General features: G+C 45.8%; 1 protein-coding gene across 1 annotated transcript in view; it reads left to right on the top strand.

Annotated features, from left to right (window-relative positions):
- Positions 1 to 14,515, top strand: part of RPS6KA4 (ribosomal protein S6 kinase A4) — a 29,165-nt gene extending 14,650 nt beyond the window's left edge. Inside the window, exons 9-16 of the mRNA XM_087705208.1 lie at positions 2,294 to 2,419; positions 3,609 to 3,742; positions 5,403 to 5,496; positions 6,641 to 6,811; positions 7,867 to 8,058; positions 9,697 to 9,856; positions 11,105 to 11,268; positions 12,681 to 14,515. Coding sequence (XP_087561334.1) covers positions 2,294 to 2,419; positions 3,609 to 3,742; positions 5,403 to 5,496; positions 6,641 to 6,811; positions 7,867 to 8,058; positions 9,697 to 9,856; positions 11,105 to 11,268; positions 12,681 to 12,887 — 1,248 coding nt within the window. The 3' untranslated portion in view covers positions 12,888 to 14,515. The remainder of the gene's footprint in view (positions 1 to 2,293; positions 2,420 to 3,608; positions 3,743 to 5,402; positions 5,497 to 6,640; positions 6,812 to 7,866; positions 8,059 to 9,696; positions 9,857 to 11,104; positions 11,269 to 12,680) is intronic.
- The last annotated feature ends 1,760 nt before the right edge of the window (positions 14,516 to 16,275 follow it).

Here is a 16,275-nt window from a genome sequence, read left to right as displayed (position 1 = left end):
AGACCGTGTCTTCCAGGTAGGTCCCCCTACAAATGCCATATTTTCCAATGGTATTGCAGATGGCAGCCCTCATTTTATGATTTAAAAAAAAAAATACCCAGCATTTAGTAAGCATTATGGCAAAATGCGGCAAAAGTAACAAAAATAACAAACAATGGGTTCATTGGAACCACTGCAGCATTCACAATTACGACCACTGGCTCACTTAACGGCCACTGCAAAAAAGCACCATAAAATCGAATGTCATTATAACCGGCATAGGGTCGTAACTCGAGGACTCTCTCAGTCATTGGATAGGGTTCATTGAAAGAAAGTGTTGATGAAAATTTTTTAATATTTGCAGTAATCGGTTGGTGATCTGTTAATCCTGGCAATCATGTTCTATCAGTAATAATATTTGTGGCAAAATGAATTATTATTATTATTATTAAATATTTGTATTATTTTATATCATAAATTCCATTTCTAGATTGAACAGTGTATTTTCTAGGTGCCAACGTGTTAACTTATTAACATCATCACAATCATTATAATCACGCACATATAAGCATATATGCAATAATATCAATTGTTGAAAAGTGTATTATCTTTCATTATAATATCAATGATATAATCATCAAAAAGGATGGCTCAGTGGCTAAGATACTTGTTCAGAAAGGTCGGCAGTTTAGCGGTTCGAATCCCCAGCGCCGCGTAACAGAGGGAGCCCCCGTGACTTGTCCCAGCTTCTGCCAACCTAGCAGTTCAAAAGCAGGTAAAACATGCAAGTAGAAAAATAGGAACCACCTTTGGTGGGAAGGTAACAACGTTCCATGCGCCTTCGGCGTTGAGTCCTGCCGGCCACATGACCACAGAGACGTCTTCGGACAGCGCTGGCTCTTCGGCTTTGAAACGGAGATGAGCACAGCCCCCTAGAGTCCGGAACGACTAGCACATATGTGCGATGGGAACCTTTACCTTTAACCATCAAAATATTTGCTAATCATTTTTTCTTTCTCATCTACTCCATATTTCACATAAATCTACTCCTCTAATCTCTGTATCTGTCAACTAACCATTTGTAGAAAAAGTTCCCAGGTCACAAAATATTCCGAGTTTCTTTTTTCTTTGATTTTTAGAGTTAACCTATCGACAAAAATGAACTTTAAGGGTAGGGAAAACATCAGGTTAATCAGTCTCGTCCCAGAGCAGGCACCTTGGGAAGTTGTAAAGTTCAAGGCAATAAAATTTAAAATTCATTGGTCCAAATTGTCCTTTTGCTGCGTTGGGATTTTTCTACGTATTCAAACGTCCTGGACGAGGGACCTTCAAATAACTGGAACGAGGGAGAATTAAACGAACTTAAGCCACAGAGAGAAGGAAAGCGATCGGAGAGATTTTGAAAAGAAAAAAAAAAAAGATCTTTCCGAGCGGTTAAAAAAATTGCCGCCCGAAAAATTGTGGTTTTCGCTTAGAAACCAGCTGGGTTTTGTTTGTTTTTTCGCGATCTAAAATCATTTCAGGAAGCGCCTTGTGCGAACTTACTCATCTGCGAAGACGCTGGAACGGAATAAAAGTGCAGTTTTTTTTTTTCATGGTGGTGGACTAGATTCTTCTTTTTTTTGCTTGGCGAGTTTCAAAATGTTCTTTCAAACTTCCTCCTTTTTCTTAGCAACCAGCCAGCGACGGTGTGTGTAAGTTTTTTTTTGCAGCCAGGGTGAAATTTCAGGGCTCCTTTGGGCAAAATGACACCCCAAGAACTGGAGTCCTCTTAATAATTCAAAAAGAGATACTCACCTTCTACGTGAGAATGCTCTCAACTTAACAATCATATATTTAGCAACTGTTCAAAGTTACAACAGAAAAAAGTGATGTACGATGGGCTGACGAACTATTGCAGCTTCCTTGGGGTGGGGTGGGGGTGTCATGTGAACAAAATATGGGTGCTCCATTCACTTTGAATTTTGATTCTCCCAACGAAAGACGGATGGGTCAGAAAAATAAATGATGGGGATGTGTTCTGACGAAAGCCGAGACAAGCGTAAAATGGAATGTCCTTTAATAACAAGAGCAGAATCTCGGTGGCTGAAAGCCAAGTAAACAAACAGATAAGGATCTTGGCAGCAAGTCCGACACCTTGGCAGCAATTCAAACTAACTCTGGCAGCAATCCAGCCTGCCAAGTTAGTTTCTCTTTAGTCCAAGTGTTGACTTCTGCAAGAAGGGCGTGTCATAAGCAGTCTCTTTTATAGTCTGGAGAGGAGCTTAATGACCATCAGCTGAGTGTAATTACCTCCGGTTTTTCTCTCCAAAAGGGATACTCCTTCATCGCCCCGTCAATCCTCTTCAACCGTAATGCTGTGACTGCTGACATACTTGAAGCAGCGTACGACGGAGAGCGTCCCGGAAGGTCTGCGGTGGCCCGCAGTGCCATGATGAAGGTAAGGTGGGGGGGGGAATTGTCCTCAGAAGGAGAAGCAGGAAGCCATAGGAGAGGGGGACTGCAGACTCAGACAGTGAGGAAGTTGGGGAGGCACCTGGGGCAGTCCTGGTGTCTGGGGAAGGCTCTGAGGAGGGGTCTGTGTCGGAGGCAGAGAGGGGGCCAGGGCCGTCTGACAGTTATCAGCTGCCTTCAGAGTCAGACATCAGTGAGGCAGAAGAACAGCTGGAGCCTGTTCCCAGTGTGCGCATGCGCAGAGCTGCCAGACGAAAGGAACGGCTAAAGAACAGGGGTCGACTTAGGAGGAAGGCCACAGGTAGACGGTGAATGGCCCCTCCCAGAGGAAACAAAAGAGGAGCGAAAAGGGAGTGGAGTTTGCAGGAGACCATGAGTTCGATTAATTAGTGTGAAGATTTGTACGTGACTCTCCTGGCGAAGCATTTTCTTGTACAACGTTTGGAAGATATCGGCCTGGCAGCTCTCCAAGCCTGATAAGGTCTGTGGTTGTAAAAACACCCTTAAAAGACTGTTGGCTGGGACTTTGCTGGACAGGAATGAGAGGAAGTCACATGAGCTTAATCAAAAGGGGTTTTATCAGGACAAGGAGTTTGCTTCATGGAGTCTCGGTCACAATAATTTTGTAGACAGTGGCTGCGGCTCGAATTCGGTTCACGCAACTCGCTTCAAACCCTGCGATGGGGATATCCGAACGGGGGCCTCAAAAAGTTTCCCAGATATAGGTAGTCCTCAGCGTACGACCGCAACGGAGCCCCAAATTTTTGTTGCTAAGTGAAACGTCGGCTTTAAGTGAATTTTGCCTCATTTTTATGAGCTTTCGTGCCATGGGTTGTTAAGGGAAATCACTGCGTTTAAGTTGTTAAAGAGAATCTAACTCCTCCCCCCCCACCCCCTTGATTTTACAATTTGCTTAACGACTGCCAGGGCTTATGACTGTAATTTTGGAGTGATTTATGGTCGTAAGTCAAGGACTATCAAGATCAGGGAAGTCAAGGAAGTTGAAAGTCAAAAGTTTTCACGATAGTCCAGGCATTAATTGGATCCACAGAGTTTGTAAGCATTTTGGTCATTTAGAAGCCAAATTAAGTGATTCTACTTGCAACGCTAAGAGCAAGAATCACCCGCCTCACTTACTAACTTCCCTGCTTCTCTCTCTCCTTTCTCTCTCTCAGGATTCTTCGTTCTTCCAAAAATATGAGATGGATTTGGTGGAGCCCCCACTGGGGGAAGGAAGCTTCTCCGTCTGCCGCCGTTGCCGACATCGACAAACCGGGACGGAATATGCGGTCAAAATCATCAGCAAAAGGTAGTAAATTTTTATTTCCTTTCTCCAAAGGGCTTTTTGCCACTCGCTAGCCTCATCCATCCAGAAAGGTTCTACTTTATTGTTTATATTTATTTTGTATTTTATTTTATGTATTTATTTCATGTTTTATATTTATTTCATGTTTCATATTTTTTATATTTCCCATTTCAGATTTATTCCATATTTTATTATTTTATATTATATTTTATAATATAATATTTCAAAATATGTTATATGTTATAATATGTTATAATATTGTATAATATTGTATATTTATAACATTTTATAATAAATATTTTATATTTTATATTCTATAATATTTATATTTATATTTATAATATTTATAACATTTTATAACATTGTATAATATTTTATAATATTTTATATATTATATATTTTATATTATTTTACATTTCATTTTATATTTTCATCTTTTATGTTTTAGATTTATTTTATATTTCATTTTATATTTATTTTATTTTATATTTTATTTATTATTTTATTTATTTATTATTTTATTTATTATTTTATTTATTATTTTATTTATTATTTTATTTATTTATTATTTTATTTATTTATTATTTTATTTATTTATTATTTTATTTATTTTATTTATTTTGTTTAGTTGTGTTGTCATTTTTATTTTATTTTATTTTTTATTTTATTTTTGGTTCTTTTTATGCCGAGTCGATCTTGGGTTTCTGACCCAGAAACTCCTGTAAGGACGCAGCACGCAAAATGCCTCAGGGAGTCGGTGAGCAGGGGCATTTATACACGTGGCCTCAGTCAATCAGGAGGGACCGATGGAAGCAGCCAATCGGAAATGCCTTCTATCGCTCCGCCTTTTAAAGGGGCCTTTGTCCCTATCCAAACCTGCGACAGCCGAAATTCATCTCTACGGCTAAGAACTCAGTCAAATCTTGAGCCAGATTTAAGTGGGTGGCCTGGGCTATTAATATCATCCAGCAAGGAAAAAAAAATCCATTTTCAGTCCTGTTGCTCCCCCGCGTCGAAAGAGAACACGATGCAAAGTGTGGGAGGACTGAGAAAACTTTCTTGCTCCTGATGGGGCTCGTGTTCGAATCCCTGAAATCAACAATTCTCCCTTTGGCGAGGTCAGCGGTGCCACTAAGCTAGCCGAAGAGGCTGTCACCGGGTTAAAACTGGCGCTGCGTGGAAAACGGAGGGAGGAATGATGGGGTGCGAAGGCTACGAGATTGGCGGGGGGAGGGAACTTTATAGTTGTGGAATGGGACGTGGGGGCTCAGTGGTTAAGACACTGGGCTTGTCGATCAGAAAGGACGGCAGTTGGGTAGTTCGAATCCCTAGCGCCGCGTAACGGAGTGAGCTCCCGTTTGTTATCCCAGCTTCTGCCAACCGAACAGTTTGAAAGAAGGTAAAAAATGCGAGTAGAAAAATAGGAACCACCTTTGGTAGGAAGGGAACAGTGTTCCGTGTGCCTTCGGCGTTGAGTCATGCCGGCCACAGGACCCCGGAGACATCTTCGGACAGCGCTGGCTCTTCAGCTTTGAAACTGAGATGAGCACTGCCCCCTAGAGTCGGGAACGACTAGCACCTATGCGCGAGGGGAACCTTTAGCTTTACCTTCAATCAGCTGCGATGGAAAGTGGCACCTTTCTCTTCCTTTTTCCCGGTGCAGGATGGAAGTCAACACCCAGCGTGAGGTGGCGGCTCTGCAGATCTGCGAAACCCACCCGAACATTGTCAAACTTCACGATATTCATCACGACCAGGTGAGGATCCTCGTTCTTGGAGAGGAAGCCCTGCGAGAAACGCAATCTAGTTAAGGACGAAGAGGTTGGAGGCTGAGATTTGTTTCGACTCCGATCCCAAACAACGATACGCCCTTTGTAGTTAACGAAACGTTCCCTTTATTAGGAGCGCTGACAAAAAAGTTTCTCTCTCACCGCAGGCTAACGAGTCCGGCCAGCAGGGAGATGAATAGTTCTCTGCCACATTTATTCATCTCCGCCCCCTGCCTTTTATCCCCAGAGCTCGGGTGGGGCTTCGCTAGCAGCAGTGGCTCTTCCGTCCCAAGGACCGGCCCATAGATTTCCACTGTTCTCCTCTCCTCTGCCATATCTATTCATCTCCGCCCCCTGCCTTTTATCCCCAGAGCTAGGGTGGGGCTTCGCTAGCAGCAGTAGCTCTTCCGTCCCGAGGACCGGCCCATAGATTTCCACTGTTCTCCTCTCCTCTGCCATATCTATTTATCTCCGCCCCCTGCCTTTTATCCCCAGAGCTAGGGTGGGGATTCGCTAGCAGAGGTGGCTCTTCCGTCCCGAGGACCAGCCCATAGATTTCCACTGCTCTCCTCTCCTCTGCCATATCTACTCCTCTCTGCCCCCTGCCTTTTATCCCCAGAGCTAGGGCGGGGCTTCGCTAGCAGTGGTAGCTCTTCCGTCCCAAGGACTGGCCCATAGATTTCCACTGCTCTCCTCTCCTCTGCCTTATGCACATCTGCGTGTCAAGCATTGGGCCAAGCTGTTCCTCCTCTTCCTCATCGGCCACCTCCAGACCTGGGGGCTGTTGACTCTCCATCTGAGGGCTGACGGACAGCCAGGCTCCGCCTCTGTCTCTCTCTGACAGCTCCATTCCCTCTTCCGCCTGCTTTCTTAGTTGTTCTCGTCTTCCGGCAGCTCTGCGCATGCACGCACTGGGAACAGGCTCCAGCTGTTCTTTTGCCTCACTGAGCTCCCACTTTGCCTCTGACGCAGAGCTGTCCTCAGCCCTCCAGGACTGGCCCATGTTCCTCCCCAACCTCCTCAATGTCTGACTCGGCTGCTGAGCAGAGCTGGCCGTCGGCGGGCCTCAACAGCCGTTAAGTACCAAGGCACCGCTGTTATGTCCCCATTTTTTGTCCTTCTTTATCCGTAGTATCACACGTACCTGGTGATGGAATTGCTGAGGGGCGGGGAACTCCTGGACCGGATCAAGAAGAAGCAACACTTCAGCGAATCGGAAGCCAGCCAGATCATGCGCAGCTTGGTTTCCGCCGTCAGCTTCATGCACGACTCGGGAGTGGTACATCGGGACCTCAAGCCCGAGGTACGCTAGGAAAAGGGGGGGGGGGCTGGGCTCCCAGGGAAGATGCTTGGTGAAAGAGCCCAAAATTGCATTTCAAGAGGTTTTCCGTTTTTTAACCCGTCAATGTTTGGTTTAAAATTGAATTATAAGATAGCAAGGTGTTCTGATCCCCCTCCTTGCTCGTTCAGAAATGACAGCCAGACAGAACTTCAAAGGAAATATATTTACCAGTCCCAGCTCGAGCTGGCTGCGAGCCCAAAATAAACATAGGTAAATTCTCTGGCAAAACGTTAAACAGCAAATGCAAAAACAAACTCTCACGGCAAACCAGGTTTACAGAAAGCAAATCACTTATCCAAGTGCTTCTTTGAATCATGAACTCGAACAGGAACGGAACGGAACTAATGAATGTTGACTTCTGCAACTAAGACGTGGCACCATCAATCTTTTATCCACAGGAGGAGATCCTAAACGAGCCCCAGCTGCTTGTTATCTTCTCCTGTGAGCATCCTGAAACCACTCACAGGAGATTTCTGTGTCCGTCTGATAGCAGCAATGGCACTTAGATTTATATACCGCTTCACAGGGCTTTACAATCCCCTCTAAGCAGTTTACAGAGTCAGCCTCTTGCCCCCAACAATTCTGGGTCCTCATTTTACTGACCATAGAAGGACGGATGGCTGGGGATGATACTACTTGGAACCTTGACAGCTTTATGTTGCTAAGTGAGAAAGTCCCTAAGTGGGTTTTGTCCCCTTTTTGACGGCTCTTCTTGCCGCGTGGGCTAAGTGAATCCCCGTCGTCGTTAAGTTAGCAATCCGGTTGTTAAATGAATCTGGCGTCCCCGTTGACCTGGCTTGTCGGAAGGTCGCAAACGGGAACGGCGGGACCCCGGGGAACGCAGCAACCGTCGTAAACGCGAGTCAGTTGCCAAGCGCCTGAAGATAAACCACCTGACTGTAGCGATGCTGCAACGGTCGTTAAGTGTGAAAAATGCCCCCTCGATGCTTTCTTCGGCGCTGTTGCCAATTCAAAGTCGAGGGCTACCTGTAATTCTGTGGTCCTTTTGCTCCTAGAATATTCTCTACGCAGACGAGTCGGAGGGCGCCCCCGTGAAGGTGATCGACTTCGGCTTTGCCCGTCTCTGCCCTCAAAATTCGCAGCCCATGCAGACCCCCTGCTTCACCCTCCAGTACGCGGCCCCCGAACTTTTGCAGGACGGAGGCTACGATGAATCTTGTGACCTCTGGAGCCTGGGGGTGATCTTGGTAGGTTGAGCTTGTCGAAAGGGATGGGGAAAGTTGTTCCATAGGCTGATAGGTTATAAATGAGGGGGGGTGGTGGTCCTTGGTGGTTTCTAAGATGGCTTGTTTTCTTGCAGACGTCTCGTGACCCAACTAGGTAACATCATCAGGGCTGGAAGGGAATGGGGATTGCGGAGAGGAGATCCTTGGTGCTCTCTGAGCTTGGTGGTTTTCTTGCAGATGTTTCTTGACCTGTTTCCCTGAAAATAAGCCCCCCACCCCTAAAATATTATGATGATTAGGGGACTGGAGACTAAAACACATGAAGAACGGTTGCAGGAACTGGGTATGTCTAGTTTAATGAAAAGAAGGACTAGGGGAGATAGAGTAGCAGTCCTCCAATATCTCAGGGGCTGCCCCAAAGAAGAGGGAGTCAAACTATTCTCCAAAGCACCTGAAGGCAGGACAAGAAGCAATGGGTGGAAACTAATCAAGAAGAGAAGCAACTTAGAACTAAGGAGAAATTTCCTGAGAGTTAATCAGTGGAACAGAAGTTGCCTCCAGAAGTTGTGAATGCTCCAACACTGGAGGTTTTAAGAAGATATTGGATAGCCATTTGTCTGTAACGGTATAGGGTTTCCTGCTTAGGCAGGGGGTTGGACTAGAAGACCTCCAAGGTCCCTTCCAACTCTGCTATTGTATTTGTATTTGTATTTAAAGGAATGTGCAACAATTTCTTGGAGGGGGGGAAGGAGGGAGAAGGGGGCAACATGCCCCACATGTCCCACATGGATGGCGCCTGCCATCCACATGGAATGACCTCCCGGAAGCCGCTCTTAGTGGCGGCCGCAAAAATAGCGGCAGTCCCAGAGACGCTAGGGCTGGCAAGAGTGTGCCAGAAACAGAACTTTCTGCCCCCTCTGGAGCAGCTGATCCGTGGGCCGAGGTTAAGGGGGCCTCCTGCACCTCAAAAAAAATAAGACCTCCTCCTCCTCCTATACTGATGATGTTACTTAGTTGGGCCATGAAACGTCCGCAAGGAAACCACCAAGGTCAAAGAGCACCAAGGACCCCATAGTTGCCCTCTTCCTCCTCCTCCCTTTACATTTTACAACAAACCCCCTTCCTTTCTAGCCCTGATGATGTTCCCTAGTTGGGTCATGAAACGCCTGCAAGGGAAAAAAACAAGCAAATAGCAATAGCAATAGCAGTTAGACTTATATACCGCTTCATAAGGCTTTCAGCCCTCTCTAAGCGGTTTACAGAGTCAGCTTATCGCCCCCACAGTCTGGGTCCTCATTTCACCCACCTCGGAAGGATGGAAGGCTGAGTCAACCTTGAGCAGGTGAGATTAGAACAGATAACAGTCAGCTGAAGTGGCCTGCAGTACTGCACCCTAACCACTACGCCACCTCGGCCCCAAGATTTTGTAATTGTTTGGTGGGGGGGCATTGAGGGGAACCAGGGGGTCAGGACAGTCAACGGGCTGAAGGCGCCGTTCAGCCAAAGCGGGAAATCTCCCTGTTTAATTTTCTTGGGGGGGGGGGGGAATCCCTTTTACCATCACCCTTCGAGGTAGGACAAGGCTGCAAGTCATACAGGGGAGACGTGACGTCGCTGTGTGTGTCCCCTTCTGCTCATACGCCTCCTCCTCCCTTCCAGTACACCATGCTCTCTGGCCAGGTCCCTTTCCACAGTAGCCAGGAAGGCAGTGCCATCAGCCACGCGGCCGACATCATGCACAAAATCAAGGAAGGCCAGTTCTCCCTGGAGAGCGAGGCTTGGAAGAACGTCTCCGAAGAGGCCAAGGAACTGGTTCGAGGTGAGGGAGGGGATGGACAACCGGGCGTGGGAATGGGGGAACCTTCCAGGGGGGGGGGAGAGCAGTGTGGGGGTCCTACGTTCACACAACACCACGCTTAAATCGGGTCAGGTCAATCAGGCCTAATGCCCCTAGTTAAGGATTTGATGGAATAGCAATAGCTGTTAGACTTATATGCCGCTTTGCAGTGCTTTACAGCCCCTCTCTAAGCGGTTTGCAGAATCGGCCTCTTGCCCCCAACAATCTGGGTCCTCCTTTTACTGAAGGGCGGAAGGCTGAGTCAACCTTGAGCTGGTTAGGATTGAACTGCGGGCTGTGGGCAGAGTTTGCCTGAAATGCTGCATTCTAACAGGGAGGGAGGAAGGAAAATAGCAACGGCCCTTAGACTTATATACCGCTTCACAGTGCTTTTACAGCCCCGCTCTAAGGGGTTTACAGAGTCAGCCTCTTGACCCCAACAATCTGGGTCTCATTCGACCGACCTCGGAAAGGACGGAAGGCTGAGTCAACCTTGAGCCGGTCGGGATCGAACTGCTGACAGTGGGCAGCTTGCAATACTGCATTCTAACCACTGGGAGGGAGGGAGGGAGGGAGGGAGGGAGGGAGGGAGGGAGGGAGGGAGGGAGGGAGGAAGGAAGGAAGGAAGGAAGGAAGGAAGGAAGGAAGGAAGGAAGGAAGGAAGGAAGGGCAATAGCATTTATATACCGCTTCAGTGCCTTAGCGGTTTACAGAGTCAACCTTTTGCCCCCAACAATATGGGTCCTCATTTGACCCACCTCGGAAGGACGGAAGGCCGAGTCAACCTTGAGCCTGGTGAGATTCGAACGGCCAAATTGCCGGCAGCCGGCAGTCAGCAGAAGCAGCCTGTAGTACCGCCCTCTAACCACTGCGCCACTGTGGCGTTTGCTGTGCAAACCCAGCCTGTTTGGCTGACTTTTAGGATTAAATGTGTGGTTGAGCTGTAGAGAAGAGGTTAAGTGGGTTCGGGCGTGTTGTGTAAAACCGCCTGTCCATCTCACGGCGAAGGAGGAAGCAGAGATTTCACCAGCGGAGCAACTTCTGCATTGTAGCAGCGACGTTGTTCCAAGTTTTTTTTTTAGCACAAGTCACGAGGGTTTTCAATTTTACCAGATAATCCTCAATTTACAGACATCCATTTAGTGAAATAGGGGAGGGGGAAAGACACCGTTGCGTTGGCCGAGGAGGAGGTTTTTGTGATTTTAATTTCACCTGTACGTCTTTGGCCAGGTCTCCTGACGGTCGACCCCGCCAAGCGGTTGAAGATGTCCAACTTACGGTACAACGAGTGGCTCCAAGATGGCAGCGCCCTCTCGTCCACACCGCTCATGACACCGGACATCCTCGAGAGCTCCGGGCCCGCCGTGCGAACGGGCGTCAATGTGACGTTTATGGTGAGAGTATACCGGTTTTGAGGCTGGGGGATTCGGTTCCCCCCGGCCCCCCGAGGGGACGGATGGGATGGGACGAGGTGTGATTGTATGGGAGAAGGTTGCTGAGTGCCATCTAAAAACTATCAGCCCCCCACCCCACCCCCTTCAAAGCAATCTCTGGATTGGGGAAAAAACATGATTTCTTAGCCTTTGGAGAAGGCAAAAATGAAAAAAATTATTGGCTGCATCTTAAAACAGGCTTACCCAGTTTATATATAACTCAATGTCCTATATCTATGATAAATCATATCATATCATCTATCTATCTATCTATCTATCTATCTATCTATCTATCTATCTATCTATCTATCTATCGCTAGATGATATATAGCTAGATGATATATAGATATAGAGATAACTAGATGATAGATATAACTAGATGAGTTATATCTATCACAAGATGATAGATAGCTAGATGATAGATTAGAGCTAGATGATAGATAGATAGATAGATAGATAGATAGATAGATGGATGGATGGATGGATGGATGGATGGATGGATGGATGGATGGATGGATGGATGGATGGATGGATGGATGGATGGATGGATGGATGATGGAAGAGATGATAGTTGATAAAGATGAGGGATGGATGGATGAAAGAGATAGATGATAGATAGATAGATAGATAGATAGATAGATAGATAGATAGATAGATAGATAGATAGATAGATAGATAGATAGATAGATCAGTGTCTTATATCTATGGTTCAGTGTCCTATAGAGAGACGTGGTGGCTCAGGGGATAAGACGCTGAGCTTGTCAATCAGAAAGGTCAGCAGTTCGGCGGTTCGAATCCCTAGCGCTGGGTAGCGGAGTGAGCTCCCGTTCCTTGTCCCAGCTTCTGCCAACCGAGCAGTTCGGAAGCACGTAAAAAATACGAATAGAAAAATAGGTGGGAACAGCGTTCCATGCGCCTTCGGCATGGAGTCATGCCGGCCATATGACCACGGAGACGTCTTCGGACAGCGCTGGCTCTTCAGCTTTCAGAGATGGGCACCGCCCCCTAGAGTCGGGAACGACTAGCACATACATGCAAGAACCTTTACCTATATTAATTTTTGCTTCAAAAGATGCATTAGGAGTTATTTTCCATTTAGGTCTTGTTTTTAGGGAAATACGGTACTGAATGCATCCATCTGATTGACAATCTTAACTGGGGCTTATTTGGGGGTAGGTCTTATATTACAAGAATCCTGAGAAATCATGCGAGGGCTAATTTTCAAGTCTTATTTTGGGGGAAACAGGGTATGTAATGTGAAAATATATAAACACAACTATATTTTTTTAAAGGAAACAGAGGGCAATCCTTTTTTTGACATATAAAAAAATTAAAACAACATTTTCTCTCTCTCTCTCTCTCTCGTCATCTAGGCCTTCAATAAGGGAAAGCGCGAAGGTTTTTTTCTGAAAAGTGTGGAAAACGCCCCTCTGGCGAAACGGCGCAAGCTGAAGATGTCCAGCACCGGTGCTGAGGCTCGCCGAAGCAGCAGCTCCTCCTCTTCCTCCTCTTCTTCGGGGTCCTCCTCCCGTCCCCCCAAAGCCAAGATCCCCACCATTCGCCACGACCCCCCCTCGTAGCAGCCGGAGAGGGGGGGGGGGCGGGAAAGGGGCGAGCACTGAAACGCTGGATGGGAAAAGGGGTATTTATTGTCTATGTTTGCTGTCTGGGGAGCGTCGGGGAGCCCGGCTTCCGCTTCCCCATTTCAAGCCCACCCACCCGCCATGATGTGATACTTTCATTCAGAAATGGGGCAAGGGGGGGGGGGGGTTGATTACCACGAGGACGCAGCCAAGGGAGGTTTTGCTACTCCGAGCTGTTTTTAATGTGGAGAGCGTCACCATTTTATTTCCTACCCAGTCTGGCGCTTTTCTGCATGCCTGTTTCCCCAGCCCTCCATTGGGAATGAAATTAAGGCTGTTGCAGAGACAGGCTGCCATTTTCCAAACTACCAGCAGAGGGCAGTGGTCCTCTTCGATGTCCCGTCCCCCCCTGGTGGTGAGCTGCGTTATTGCAAATCCAAACCTGGGATTATTTTAAGACAGACTTCAGTTGATGGGATTGTTTTTTTTTAATTCAGGGTGGGTAGCATTTAATTTTTTTTTGATAAGCTGTTAATAGGAAGGGATTTGCTCCTTCTGAGGCCAAAACTGCATTCTGGAGAAGGAGAATATTTTCTCCCGCTTTACAGGTAGTCCCTGATTTACAACAGTTCATTCAGTGACCGTTTGAAGTTACAACACAGGGAGAAAAAGGATTTACGACCGTTTTTCAAGTTGCGGCATCCCCACGGCCACATCATGATTCAGATGCTTGGCAACTGTCCATATTTACGACGGTCGTAGTGTTCCGGGGGTCGCATTTTGCGATCTTTTGATCAGCCCGCGGGGAAAAGCCAGATTCGCTTAACAACCATGTTCGTAACTTAAGAACGGCAGGCATTCCCTTGAGGATGTGGCGAGAAAGGTCGTCAAATGGGAACTTCTCTCTTAGCAACAGAAATATTGGTCTCAATTGTAGCCGTAACTTGAGGACTAGCTGTACTTTATCTTTCTTTTTAAATTCCCGTACACTCCTGTGTCCGACATAGAACTTTTCATGGCAAATCTTCGCGCCAAGGTATGTTTGGGCTCAGATGTTACACTAAGCCATTCCAACTAGGATTAGGGGGTTAGTTTGTGTGTCACACTAAGGCAAAACCAACTGTGTTACATGATGGTTGGTACAAGGCTTAAATCTGGGGCTACAGCTTCTCGCTGGGGGGACTCCTGAACCTCAAATCTTTTGTATAAAAAAAACCAAACACAGGAGTAAAATAGGATTTTTTAATTTTTAAACAGGTAAAACTCTAAAACTCATTCTGAGCAGGACGCTAGGGTTTTTAAAGGATAAGGAGGCCGTCCTAGACTTACAATTGTTCTATTAGTGACCGGAGTTACTGCGCCGCTGGAAAAAAAAAGCCACGTATAACCAGTCCTCACGCTTATGACTGTTTTTTCTTTAGGACCTCTACGGTCCCGGGTTCAAAATCCCGGGCGCTCGGCAACGAGCGTCTTGTCTATTTACAACTGGGTGCAGCGTCTCGGGAACGCAAAATTCCCATGTTTTGCGACGTTCCCAGCTGGCTCTCAGATTCGCTTCATGACGTGATTCGTTTTAACAACCGCAACGAATCGCTGAAGGACCGCGGCAAAAAAAAAAAAGGAAACACTGCTTCGCGGTGAAAATTCCGGCCCTCACTGTGGTCGTAAGTCGAGGACTACCTGTGTGTATGTATGTATGTATATATGCGTAAGAGAAACAACCTCCCCCAACAACACAGAATAAGACGCATCGATCTGTTTGTGTGTCCGGAAGAAAGAAGCCAAATAGGAAATTTGTAGGAAAATGTTTTTTTGTTTTGGGGGGGGAAAGTGAGGGGGACTTAATGTCAACCTCCTCTTGAATCTTGAGAGATTCTTATGGGACGGGGAGGAGATGCCTTAGGATCCAGTCGGATCTATTTTTCTGGGTGAATCCAATAAGCTCAGGCAGTTTTGCGGGTGGGGGCAAAAGGGGGAGAGAGTTATATTTTTAAGAAAGTAATTCCTGTCTGTCTTTCTTGTTTAAATATATATAGTGAAAAGGCAAGCATGGGAGTGAATGTTGGTGCAAGGCAGCGTCTTTCAGCGTGTGTGTGTGTGTGTGTGTGTGAGCGTGCGCGAGAAAGAACAGAAATCCAGTTCAGTAGATTTTAAAAAACGACGTTGAAATATAGAACAGGGGGGAAAAAAGAGCACCACATCATTAAGAATTATTCTGTTTGCTTACAGAGATTAGATTTTTATTTACATCCTTATTTATAGGAAGAAACACCTTTTTTAAAAAAAGAACCCCAGGGAATTCTACTTGGATCCTCCGTTAATTTAATGGCATGAAAGACGTCGAATTCTTAAGAGGTGGATGAACAGTGTTTGAAGTTGTGCTAAAAACAAGAGGGGCTTTTTCCTTAAGCCCCTCGCCAATCGTCCTACAGCAGTATTAACGGTCATCATTTTTTTTAAAAAATTCCCTATTGCTTAAGCAACCGGGGTTAAAAGGAAAAGGGGGGAAAAAATAAACCAGTCCTGCTTGAATTTTTATTCTCTATAAACGTGGTATGTCTTGAGTGTCTCAAAATTTATTGCACAGATTTTTTGGAAACTTAAAAAGATACGTTGCCAAAAGTGTTTTGAGGACTGTGTATTTTATGTAGCAGGGAAAATAATGGAGTTTTTCAGGAAAGTCGGGGCTGTAAATTGCTGGATTTCTGGTTGGGGAATTTGACAAGGTGACTATTATTATTAATTTTTTAAGAACGGGTGATAGCATGTTAAGGACTATTTTTATCCAAAACAACCGAAGCTGTAAATGGGTGATTGTTAAGGGGTATTAATAAAAGAGTGGGCTCTTTCCCATTCTTGAATCCGAGACTATTTATATATATATATATATATTTATATATATGCACAAAAACAGCATTAGGACAAGGGCCTGAGAAAAGGGAGGGAGAGAGGGAGGGAGATTGTTTGAGAGAAAAGGGTAGATTGAAAGAAAGACACTGAGAGAGATTGATGGAAAGAGAGAGATTGAGAGAGAAAAAGTGAGAAAGATTGAGAGATCAAGATTGCAGAGAAAGATTGAAAGAGAAAGATGAAAGATTGAAAGAGAGAAAGGTAGAGTGAAAGATTGAGAGAGAGAGAAGAGAAAGAGATTGTGAGAGAAAAAGATTGTGAGAGTGAGAGATGGTAAGAGAGAGAGATTGAAAGAAAGAGAAAGATTTTGAGAGCGAGACTGAAAGATTGAAAGATAAGAGTGATGATGAGAAAGATTGAGAGAAAGGTAGATTGAAAGATTGAGAGACATTGAGAGAAAGAAAGATTGCGAGAGCGAGATTGTGAGAAAGAGAGAAATGGTAAGAGATTGAAAGGGAGAAAGATTGCGAGAGAA

The sequence above is a fragment of the Thamnophis sirtalis genome, unplaced genomic scaffold (assembly GCF_051295495.1).
Source record: "Thamnophis sirtalis isolate CommonGarterSnake01/CBP01778 unplaced genomic scaffold, rThaSir2_p1.2 scaffold_2, whole genome shotgun sequence".
In the NCBI taxonomy this organism is placed as follows: Eukaryota; Metazoa; Chordata; class Lepidosauria; order Squamata; family Natricidae; genus Thamnophis; species Thamnophis sirtalis.
The sequence above is the reverse complement of the archived record's forward strand: the minus strand, read 5'-3'. Positions and strand labels throughout refer to the sequence as shown.